Here is a 12,581-nt window from a genome sequence, read left to right as displayed (position 1 = left end):
CACAAAGGATCAGAAGCTGCGAGAAACAGCAAAAAAAAAACGATAATCCAAGGGAAAGAACAGACAGACGTGTGCAGGGTGACTCATACCTTCAATTTTTAGGCCTACATTGTTCGTATGGAGTCTGAATACTATGGAACTTGAGGCCAACGTCTTTTTCCTGTTCCTCATTAACCGTCATATAAAGGCAAATATTCTGAGTCGAGCGATCTCTGACTCACAATCATGACCTTTCTCCAACGTCCTCCTTTCATGCTGCAGCTGACTGCGTGTCACCATGCCAGCAATATTTCGGCCCTTTTGTCTTTTCTGACAGAAACGATGGAGAAAGAGTTTTCAGTTAAACCCATCACAGCTCTCACAGCAAAAAGGCACTTCCTTTGAAGAGACACCTCAGCCCACTTTTCTCTATTTGTCATGTAGTTAGCTTGTACCGCTAAAATGGAAGATTGTAAACCTGCCTGTATTGAGGGAAAAAGAGCTATTTTGGAAGATATATCAGGAACGTTTTCTGGAGCGATCTGGATTTGGTCCGGTTCTGGCATGGGTCGCGTCTTGGTCTGCATCGTCTCACAGTGACACTGTAGTGTATGCAGATAAAGATCATTGAAGTCTTCTAACCACACTAGTCGTGATGACACATTCATATCAGATACTTTCTTTCAAACACGTACACAATGACACAGATGTAATTGACTGCAAAGATATAAAGTATAGTGCATGGATCTGTTGTAGTTATTGTGTTTTAAATGCATTTCTTTACATTGCTGCTATGCACACACATCACTTATTACCCAACTGTGTTTGCGTGTGTGTACGTGTTTGCAAAACCTATAAATACAGCAAAACAAGTATAAGACTTGTCGTCGCTATTTGAATGATGCATAAATCATCCAAATCAAGTTTTGCTTCGAATCTAATAAGGGCAGCAGGTTTCTGTGAAGGGTTTGTTTACAATAATGCATTCTGCAGATGCTTTTACACAAATTGATTTACACATACTGCGTAAGCAGTGCTTTTTCATTTCGACGTGGACATCTAACACTTACTCTACTATACATTAGGTATATTTAATATAAATGCATTTGGTTGGAATAAAAAATATGACCTTGTGCTATTGTCTACCAGTGCAGAGAACTGTAATTCACAGTTAGGTTTATCGAGCAAATGCGTTCATGAACTGTGACATGGACTTCACATGAGCTTAACATCTTCAGCTGCTGTTAGACTATTGAAGAGTGCATATAGCATCTTGACATCGCAATTGGCATGTTAGTATGTCATTTATGTGTTGCTGGGTGTGTTTTGCTAGATAGCTGTTCAACAGTGTATAATTTGAGTTTGTGATGAGGGGTTGTTGCCCAATGTGAGGTTGTGATGACCATGCGTGCGTGGTGTGAGAGAGCATTCTGTATCTCTGTGAATAATCTTATGTGTGTGCAATCACCATTTCAACACTCAACCAGCTAAAGCCCATCTCTTAAAGGGGAAATTCAAACATTCAGTTGGTCTTAAAGGGGAAGTTGGCTTTCATCATGACGTGTCTTAAGCAAGTTTTTCATCAGCCTTTGCTACATGACTTTTTCAGTGCAGTGTATGCGTTTGTTGTAGCAAGACACATGACATATGTTACAGTATGTACATACCTTTGTTGCTAATGCAACTGCATGTATAGTGCTTAACTTCAGGAGGGATCTGCGGGATAGTTCACCCCCCCAAAAAAATTGTTTAGTCACTCTCATGTCATTAAAAACGTGCATATGGCTCTTCCTTTTGTGGAACACAATTTTTTTGAGAAATGTCTTCATACAGTGGAAGTTAATTGGGTCCAATCTTGTTTGGTTTCCAACATTATTCAAATTATTCGGTGTTCTGCTGAAGAAAGAAAGTCATGGGGATGACATAAAGGTGACCTTTTTAATGGATCCACTAGATATCTTTTAATTTAGTAAATTCAATGACATGTCTGATTTCAGCAAATGTTAATTTTAGTGAATTACTTATTTACAATCATTTATGTGACCAAACTCTACGCATCTACTGCTTGTGCTTACTGTGTGACGTTTTAACTTGATGTGATGAATGGAGATGAATAAACCCCCACACTGAGGTAGGAGGAGAAAATTCCTTATTTTCCATGGGCATGGTTCTTTTGCTTGATCATTCTGTATTTATCTGGTCCAAATCTGGTCATTATCTTATATCACAATATATCATTATCTAAGTCATTAAAGGTCAGATTGTACAATGCTCACAGAAAAACCCAAGAGCTACAACTGAGACTCTAGCCCTCAGTTAGCATGTTAAATGTTCATGCAATAACAAAAAGATTTAGAACAAACTTGCAAGGGTTGCCAGGAGAAAGATGAAATAAACGAATTTGCATCTTAAAGGAACACTCCAGACAAAAACAAAAATTCTGTCATCGTTTACATACCATCATGATGTCCCGAACCTGTACATATCACTGTAATACGGTTTAATAAAAGGAAGGAGTCGGGAACCGGAAGAAAGTTAAAATAAAGTTTTAATATAAATAATAACAGCCGGTGGCCCTGACCGCCGGCGAACAAATCACAAAACAAAAACATACATACTTACATACATACTTACATACTTACATACATACATACATACATACATACATACATACATACAACCGTAAAACATGTTCGGGCCCGGTCCTCTCTCTTCGACGGTCCGGTCGCTCGTTCTCTTATATGCTCCCAATCTCCTATGTGATTCGAGCCCGGTGTGCGCACAGTTGACGATCATTCACAATTACTCACCGGTCTCGAACCACGGTCTCGCCCCGCCTACTCCACTACAATCAAAAAGAAAGATATTTGGAAAAATGTTAGTAACTGACATTTCTGGGACATCATTTCCAAATATCTTCCTTTGTGTTCAACAGATCAATGAAATGTACAGTATTCAGGTTTGAAACAACTTTGGGGGAGTAACTCATGACAGAATTTTCATTATTGGGTCGAGTGTCCCTTCAACAAACCACAAGACAAGATCTAAGTGTGTTTGGCCATAATTCACAGCGCCCCGTTTGGCTAAAACTAAACACATCATATCAGTGATAACAAAAGCATATGGCTCTTTCAAAAAGCCGAATGTGTTAAAAAATCCCAGAAGTCTGTGATAAAGTGCAGCACGTTCTACAAAGCTGTGTTTTCCCTGTGTATTGTGGACTTTTATTTAACTTCCTGTCCTGTCACATTTTGTAGTCCTTTTTAGTTCTGTTTTCTATTGGTTCTCTGCTTGTTATCCTCATTCGTTCAGTCTATAGAAGCACTTTTGTTTCACTTGTCATTTGTCAGGGATTTTTTTTGTCATGTTACATGCAGTATGTTTGCTACCATACCTAGTTTTGGTCTTTGTTTTGTTTTATTAAAGTCGTTGTTTTCTAATGGGTCCTTTCTCTGCCTAACAACTGCAATGTTACAAGAGCAAAGTGAAAAGATAACTTCTTGTTTGACTAAGACTTCTGACTCTTGTGGGTGCCGTTCCATTTGCAAGGAATCTAATTACACGATAAGAATGAAATCCATTAGGTTTTAGGAGGATTTTCTTCTGCCTTTCTAAGATATACAGATTCCCTGAAAAGGCTGCTGTAAATTGTTTGCCATTTAGATCCAGAACACACTTGTGGCCATTAAAGCTGCAGTGAAGGTTTTGAGTGAAGCAGTGTTGCAATATCGTCACAAGGACATTGCTGTTGAATGCAGGGCTGCCGTTGTTGTAATGGTCAGTTTCTGTAGTAATGAAAGCATCCAGTGGGGGGCCACGAAACTTCAGCCACCGTTGAACCCCCATGTCCATATTTAGAGAGAGATGTGTGAGAGAAGGGAAACAGGGATGGGAAATAAAAATGAGAAGCCCTTGCCAAGGAGGGAGGGTGGAAAGAAAGGGGACGGCACAGAAAATTAAAGTGAAAAAGTTGTGTGGAGAGGGAGATGAGTGGCTAAAGTTCCTCATCACAACATGAACATCTGGGTTGAGAAAGTCAAACCATTTTGAAAACGTCAAAACTACTATGTTCAGAATCAACACTGAGTGATTTCCGCCTCCATTCCGCACTACTGCCTTGTAGGAATTGATGCTGTCTTTTTTCTTTCTGTGAAATAAGAAGACTTACAGCAGCTTTGCTGAGGATAAATGACTGAGAGATATGGATTAAAATGAGTCCGCAGCTGATGATTTCAAATCCAATTGACCTTCAATCTACCAGCGAGGGACTGGTGACCAGGCCTTCAGACAGAAAGGTGAATGTGCTTAGAGGCAGCAGCTGTTTTGTGTGGAATCTTAGCATCAGGTTTTGGTGTCCACGAAGGGGCATAAAACCCATAAACCTTTTAACCTTATTCGAGGGAAACATTGCAGAAATCTGTGTTGAATTTAGTGGTACAGTATGATCTTGAGCTCATTGTTTCTGTTTTAAAATGAATTTACTAAATGCTTTAAAAAAATCCCCTCACAAGTCATTTCATTTCAGGCTTGTTAAAGTCACAAATTTCCCTCATAAAATGAACATAGCTGTGTCCCATCAAACTGTAAAGTGTGAACCCTAGTCATCGTAACCCCAGGCAACACAGCAGAGATTTTCCAGGTAATTTGTTAATAGTATGTTCTATGCTGTCGTCTGCGCTCACAGCTAGACTTTTGATATAAGATGTACTGTCACTTAGTAGGTGAATGGGTTCATTTGAGAAGCTAATACATTATTTAACTCAACAGGCACTATTGAGGTGCCTGTTATTTCTGCCAATTACATTTTCTCAAGATCTGTTGTACGTGATCAGACTGACAGGTACAGTCTACAGGTCCCACCATAAAAATGGAAAGTCAGTAAATGTGATTCATCATAAACTCCAAGTGGTGCCCTTTTTAGTTTAGCAGAACAGTCACACTAATACAATTTTTGCTCCAGAAATCCAACTAAGGAATTAATTCAGATGAGGTGAAGTTTATTCTTGGTGGATCCTTTTTTTATCTTTGCATCATTTGAATAATGATTGTAAAGCAATTCCATACTGTATATTGTAATAATTAGATGCCTAGTAACAATTTGTGACATAAGATATGCCATTTCTCCTTTGTAAAATAATGGAAAGGTCAGTGAAGGCATGAACAGACTAAGTGCAGATGTAGACGCAATACTCACACTGTTCAGATGATTTTGTCTGTAACTATAGTTACTAATAATATATTGTTGACTTTTCCTACTTCCTGAGAGTTCCATTGATTAGTGTTTCAACCCGGTGTGTTATGGATATTTTGTTTTCTACTTTTGTAGAACATGAAGTCTACAGTTCCAAGAAGAAAATCTGGGTCTGGAGTTATTAAAGCTTTCAAAATCAGACAAAGGTATAAGCAAGAAACACACACACATATGCTTTGGCTTTCTGAAGAGCTCTTCTTGTAATGCCTGTTCTTTTAAATGCGCAATTAAAGCATCATCTACGAAAATTGTAATTGTAGTTTTCTTTTCATTTGTGCTCTCCACACACACACACGTTCATGAATTGCTTCTCCTGTCTTGGCTCTTCCTTTGATTTTGATTCAAAATGATTTTTTTTTTCGTTTCCCGTAAGGTTGTGTGGTGTGATTAGATTTTTCAGATTTGGCTGATTATAATGTAAAATAAATCATGTAGTGAAATCAGTGTGTGTGTGTGTTAAAGATCTGTTGAAGTTGTTGTAGCTTAATCACACACTTCATAATTATAGGACTCTCTTAATTATGTGTCTGTATGCTTTTTTGGTGAACACGATTCTCTATTCTTTGAGACATGGTTCATTTTTTCTCTCTGTCATGCACAACACACACTCATGCACCATTTACAGCGTATCTGACCAATCCCTTGGTACAGCCCTGGAAACACACTGTGCCTTATATAGTCAGGAATGCAAACACACATTAGAAGAAGAAAGCTAGCAATGTGCGTCATTCAGACCGTAACGAAGGAGAAAGATTTGCACGCTCGGGAGGATGACAAGGCAGATGTTACTTAAAAGGACCTTTAAAACTATTTTACTTTGGACCTTTCATAGATGTAGTGCTCGTCATACAGCTATGATGATATTTCCTTATAACTCACCCTTAACCCTCACATAGTCCTCTTGATGCTGTTAGATTTGAAGCAAACACTTTTTTTATGTTGCACCATACTCAGAGATTCTAAAAATGCATAATAGTATAATCGTATGCACATACAGTGAATACATCACATCAGTTATATGGCAACTTCTATACACAACACTTACTTTGTGAATCAGCCTTTCAAATGGCAAAGGTTTACATGGAAATTCAGGAAGAGCGTTTGTCTATCACACTTGCAAGCCTCATCGCTCTACCCAGAAAGAACACACACACATAAAATATGTATTCATGGTTCTCTCATCTCGCATGACGACGCAGTAAGGGGTTACAGAAAGAGATTGTAGCCTTCATGGAAAACAACCACTTCATGTGTAATGGAGTAAACTCAGAGTAGTTCAGTTTTAATGCACTTTTAATTCACCAAATATTTCCACTTGAAAAAAGGCAGGATTCCAATTATAAAATATTCAAATAGCAGCATTTTGTTCCCTAGTATTCATGGGATATGTATGCTTGAGTGTTATTATTTTTAATAAACATCACGACACATTTGCATTGACAAATAACATGTCTCTGTTGTTGATTCTTCTACAGCGATAGGTATGAAGCGTGTCATGTATCCCAGAATGCCATGCTGTTGATGGAAGCCCATGCTCATTTTACCAATGGCTTGCAATCAAAAGAGAGAATTTTGCTACTTTTTACAGATTCTCTTATCATCGCCAAAACGAAGTATGTCAATATTTCTGTGTGTGAGTGTGTGTGTTCATATGTGCATCAGTATATAAAATATCTTTCTGGTACCTGATAAGTGTGTATCTGTTACAGGTCTTTATATCTAAAACTGAAGGCTTGTGTTAGCCTCTCGGACATATGGCTGGCATCCTGTATTCATAACATCACAGACAGGAAGGTCACCTCCAAGCACTCGTTTGTGATTGGCTGGCCAACCACTAATTACGTAGCCACATTTAGGTAGGTTTTGAAAAACACTCAAAGTAATAGTTATCACATATATGACACCTTTGCCAATTCAATGTGCCATGTTCAGTAAAAGAAATATGACTGACTCTTATTTGTTTAACAAGGGTTATTGTAAAGAACACTCTTATAAAACACTGATTATTCTTTGGCTGCTGTGCTGATGATTCCTCCTCTTTTCTTTAATCGCTTCTCTATCCTTTTGATTCTGAACCAAAAATATCCCTCCCACTCTCTTCCTTTCTAGCTTACTGAATTTGTTTCGATTCCACCAACAAAAAGATGCTAAAGCATCAAGTTCCTTTGGGTTTTATTAATGAGTGATTAAAATATAAAATTAAAAATTAAAATAAATAAAATCAGTGCTATTGTTTGGTCTCAAAATGCAGTGATGTTTTATCTAAGGCATTTTTTTTAAATGACTTAAAGGGACCGTTCAACTAAAAATAAAAACTGTCCTTATTTACTCACCCTCGAGTTGTTCCAGATCTGATTACATTTCTTTGTTCTGATGAACGCACAGAAAGATATTTGGAATAATGCTTGTAACTAAACAGTTCTTGGACCCCATAGACTACCACAGTAGGAATAATTGCTTGAAAATAATTTTTGTTCTGTTGATATTTTGAAGAATGTAGGACAGCAAACAGTGCTGCAGCACTTTTGACTACTATTGTCATTATTCCCTACTATGGTAGTCAATGGGGTCAAAGAACTGGTTACAAGAATCCTTCCAAATATCTTTCTCTGCGTCCAACCCACTGCTCTATATATAGTACTGGATTGCTCGTAACGTCATTACACTTAAGCAACCACGCCACCATGTTGATATTCCCATATGTTTCATTGACGGTTTCATCGGATGCGCTCGCAACTGACGCCCAGTTAACTTCAGGTTTGTGTTTGGCTAGTGTCTAATAACATAACTATTTATATTTAATTTATGTGAATATTAAAATGTATTGTTATTTTACAGTATAACAATTGTTTTAAAAAAACAATTTGTTGAATTTTGTTCTGTTCATTTTATTAAATAGACAATTTGGGTAACACCTTATTTTACGGTGCCCTGTTACACATGTTACATGTATTTACTATAGTATTTACTATAAATTATGCATAATTACACGTAACTAACCCAAACCCTAATCCTAACCAGTACATGTTCTACATTTTTAATTACACTGTTACATGGGCACTATACAATAAAATGTAAGCCCTTTCAATTTGTTGAATGGGTCCTGTAGGTCGGTCGCATTTAAACAAACCGTATGGTACATTGACATCTAGTTGTTGAATTTGGTATCGCAGTCTAAATTCAAATGATTGAAGAGACACCTTGAGCCAAGTCACTTTTTATAGTTTTTCTTCTGATTGTTATCAGAAATAATCTACTGGGACTCTATTGTTTGTGAATGTTTACCGAAAGTTCAGTTGGGTCACAAAAGTGCGTATGCCTTTCTGAAATCTAATTTCAAATAAATACAGGCTGAATATGTTCTTTAAGTCATGAAGCTTTATTTCTAAACATTTACACATGTGCCATTTCAACAGTGTGCAACACTCACCTTCGATACATTGATTTCTATACGTCGCAATTCTGCCCAAAATAAACAAAAACTTTGGTAAAAACATCAGAAGAAACAATTCATGTAAACACACATGTTAATTAAAACGCTCCGATCTGCACATAAGCTGTAAAATTGGTAATTTTTAGATTTTAGAATTCATTTTGACTCTAAGTCAATGGCGCTCTCTGTCAGTTGGGCATAGCGAGGTGGAGGCGCGATCGCTTCTCCTTCTGACTTTGGTTTGGCATTCAGGCGCAATCCAGTTGTTAATATACATCTGTGGTCCACTCAAACAAAGACATTTATACAGGTTTGGAACAACTAGAGAGTGAGTATTTCCTGATAGAATTTTCATTTCTGAGTGGACTAACCCTTTAAATATTAATATATAACTAAGGCATAATCTTGGCTCCCAGATGTCATGAGTTGACCCTTTATATTTATGATTTGCAGTAATTTGCAAACTGCCAAGATAGCTTAATGGTCACAATGTTGGAATGAGCCACAATTACAGGTTTTTATTCAATTTTACAATGTGCTAGAAAGGTTAATCAGATATACAAACCATCGTCCCCACTTATTTATATCACAACCTCATGTTAATTATCTTCTCATTCAGCATAATTTATCTAAAAACATCATTCTTGAATAGATGTGTAATTCTTTCCCTCTCTCTCTCTTTCTTCCTCTTTCAACCTTTAATTCAAGTTCTTCAGAAACAAAGGAGAGATGGTTGCAAGCTCTTCAGTGGTAAGGAAAAACACCCTTTGTTCTTTTTCTTAATTTAAACTGTCTCTGCTGAAGCATTTTGTCAGTTTCTCCTTTTGATTTTTTGAGTTTCATTTCACAGGCACACCTGCAGAGCCAGGCAGAGAGTCTTGCCGAGCGCTATTCTTCTCTACGTCCTGCTGATCCGCCACCCAGATGAGGACAGTCCAGCGGTACTCAAGCTTCTTTGGCTTAATGTGAACCCGGGCCCCTCCCGGCCCTCTGGGAACCTAAACTATGCCCCTGTTTATGTGTGGAGCTTATTCGTGTTCTTGGTTTTCTTGTTGTTTGTTTGCATGTTATCGGCTGTCAAGACCATCGCTGTGGCAGTGGATGTGAGCACCACAGCAGAAAATGTAGTTCATTACATTAAGCAAGAGTGCAAACTGCTGGTGAGTTGTCCTTAAAAGGGTGAAAAAATACAGACAGTACGCAAGAGTAGTAAATAGAAATGGGAACCGAGCTCTTTGCCCCTCATGCTTGTTTTTGCATAAAGTATTATCCTGGATCTGATCTGATACGTGAATAAATCTTGGTATGCCTATTAGTCCCGTCAAACTTGAATTGGCAGATTTTAGGTTGTAATTTCTTTAATTGCACATTGTTTTATTTCTGTCTGATAATGTAAACATCAATGATTCTAGTGCAATGATAGTCCAACGGCATTTCCTCTTTTTTGATAACAGCCATTTCCTTTTTCCTGTCTTTCCCCAAAACAAAATAACCACTTCCTGTGTGCAGCGGGAAGCCTCGGACTACCAGCTGTGTGTAAACTATGACAAAGAAGAAGAGACATACACCCTTCTAGGTGATGACACTCACATGACAAAGAACATATAACCGACTACATAGACCCTCTAAGACAAATATGAGCAATCTAACAAAATAAATGCAACACAGTATACGGTGAATACACTGATTCAAAAGATGATCCGTTTTATTTTTTGCAAAAATACTATTTGCACAGTTAAGAGATCAGAATTGTGTGTCTACTCTTATTTAAAAAGACATTTAGAAAGACACAGTGGTGTAGTCTAGTTTTTTGTAGTGAGTATACTATGATTCCCCCCCAGCCTACTCATCCGTCCCTGGTCGACAACCCATGAGCACCACCACACTCACGAATGCAAGGATAGAGTATGCCTCTATATGTAATCAAGAAAGATTTATTGCAAGCAAGATTTCAATAGCCAATGACAGCTGTGGGACTTGCTGGTTTTAAATCAGTCAGTTAAGAGTTTTATTTATGTATACAGTCACTAAAGCACAGGTTTTATCAGCTGGCAATTTTCAATGCACATTAGTGATCCACGGGAAAAGCTATTAAGTATTTCTACATAAACCCATCCTGCTAAAAAATAGTATTACATACATTCTAGTGGTTTCCATTTAAATACCATTATAAAACACATTTCTTTATAATTTTTTTATTTTATGCCTTTTCTATTGATTCCCATCTGCATCACTTGTGTTTTGGGCAGGGTTCTATTTTTTTTTTAATCAGGGCAACTACATAATGTAAAGAATAACTTGTGAAAGTATAAACTTTAGATTTTGATTTAGTTTGACTAAGGCCAAGTCAGAGACTTACAGTAAATCATATTGAAAAAAATGGTTAAAATCAAACTCTGATACTCGTCCCAAATAACTAGATTTTTCAAACACTTGAAGTGTGAGAGTTGCATCTATTATTGACATTGATAGTTAACTACAATAATTAACAATGAACATTTGTGCAGTTTTATCAAGCACCTGTTTCACCTATAGATTTCTTGCAGTGTCTCTAGCTTGACTTTCACAAGGCTTGTAAGGAGTTCTCATCTCTTATCATCTAAAACAATTATAAACATTGTAGTATAAGTTATCTCTCCCTTTCTCCCTCATGTATTGATTCAACACACAACCTTACGTTTGTGAAGTTGGCTAGTTAGATACAATTTAATATGCCAGCAGTCACAATATGACTTACAGTTATGTTAATGATAGCAAATATGCTTGTTTTATTAAAGACTACGCAGTCGTTTTAAAAGTGGGGTGAGTTAAAGGCAGAAAGTTTAATACACGGGCGAACAGTGTGCGCATTGCGACCCCGGAACTAACGCGAGGAGTGGGGACCCCGCGTAAAGCATCGCATGAGCCTCGTCGGGCTCATTATCTGTAACACCTGGTGCAGCTGCACGAAGCGCCAGTAACTTCGGGGGCAGGCTTACGATAACACTGATAGTGTAAATGCTGCCTTCAAAGATCTCTTTGATTTCATATCTCCTGGTTGCACCAAAAGTTAGTGCGTCGTACTTTTCTGACACAAACGATGTGGTTACGTAACCTTGCGCTTTTTTAAGTGGGTATACGGAAATTCTTGATCTTTTCTAGTGGGTATACGGCGTATACCTGCGTATCACGTAGACTACACCACTGGAAAGACATTTCATACAGATATAATTCAAGGATCGTAATGTTTTCTTTCCCTCATCATCCAGCATCCTTAAAGGGTTCCCCGTTGTGCCTTCGTCTGCATGATGCATCTTTGGCAACCGGTGGCTAGATTAAGTGTTTTTCTCTGTGAGAATGACAGAAATGAACCAAAATCATTTAGATTCTTAGGGAGACAAAGAGCCTGCAGCAACGTGTGTGTAATCTTACTGATTTGCACTCAAGGTTTATGTTTACGGCAACAGGATATGAGAGGTTTCGTTTCACATAATGGAATCTAAAACTGTTTCCCATCTACATACTGCGTACTTATTATAGTAAATATTATAACGGGGTGATAATAACTAGGTACTTACACTGAACCTAAACCCAACCATATCCCATGTAGTAACTTTAAATTACTCAGTACTTTCTAAGGTAGGTACAATATACACTCACCTAAAGGATTATTAGGAACACCATACTAATACTGTGTTTGACCCCCTTTCGCCTTCAGAACTGCCTTAATTCTACGTGGCATTGATTCAACAATGTGCTGAAAGCATTCTTTAGAAATGTTGGCCCATATTGATAGGATAGCATCTTGCAGATGATGGAGATTTGTGGGATGCCCGGCCATTTTAGTACAGTGAACTCATTGTCATGTTCAAGAAACCAATTGGAAATTATTCGAGCTTTGTGACATGGTGCATTATCCTGCTGGAAGTAGCCATCAGA

At 37.7% G+C, this 12,581-nt stretch overlaps 1 protein-coding gene across 3 annotated transcripts in view; it reads left to right on the top strand.

Annotated features, from left to right (window-relative positions):
- Window positions 1–3,972: 3,972 nt before the first annotated feature.
- Window positions 3,973–12,581, top strand: part of arhgap20b (Rho GTPase activating protein 20b) — a 29,224-nt gene continuing 20,615 nt past the window's right edge. Inside the window, exons 1-8 of one of the 3 annotated variants that reach the window (XM_056745909.1) lie at window positions 3,973–4,274; window positions 5,306–5,376; window positions 6,706–6,843; window positions 6,940–7,086; window positions 9,372–9,413; window positions 9,514–9,604; window positions 9,746–9,823; window positions 10,173–10,239. In XM_056745909.1, the coding sequence (XP_056601887.1) occupies window positions 4,191–4,274; window positions 5,306–5,376; window positions 6,706–6,843; window positions 6,940–7,086; window positions 9,372–9,413; window positions 9,514–9,604; window positions 9,746–9,823; window positions 10,173–10,239 (718 nt within the window). In that variant the 5' untranslated portion in view covers window positions 3,973–4,190. Of the gene's footprint in view, window positions 4,275–4,504; window positions 4,619–5,305; window positions 5,377–6,705; window positions 6,844–6,939; window positions 7,087–9,371; window positions 9,414–9,513; window positions 9,824–10,172; window positions 10,240–12,581 lie in introns of all 3 variants that reach the window. The other 2 variants (XM_056745908.1, XM_056745907.1) reach the window with 2 other exon arrangements.

This window comes from Triplophysa dalaica, chromosome 4 (genome assembly GCF_015846415.1).
Source record: "Triplophysa dalaica isolate WHDGS20190420 chromosome 4, ASM1584641v1, whole genome shotgun sequence".
NCBI classification, from domain to species: domain Eukaryota; kingdom Metazoa; phylum Chordata; class Actinopteri; order Cypriniformes; family Nemacheilidae; genus Triplophysa; species Triplophysa dalaica.
The sequence above is the reverse complement of the archived record's forward strand: the minus strand, read 5'-3'. Positions and strand labels throughout refer to the sequence as shown.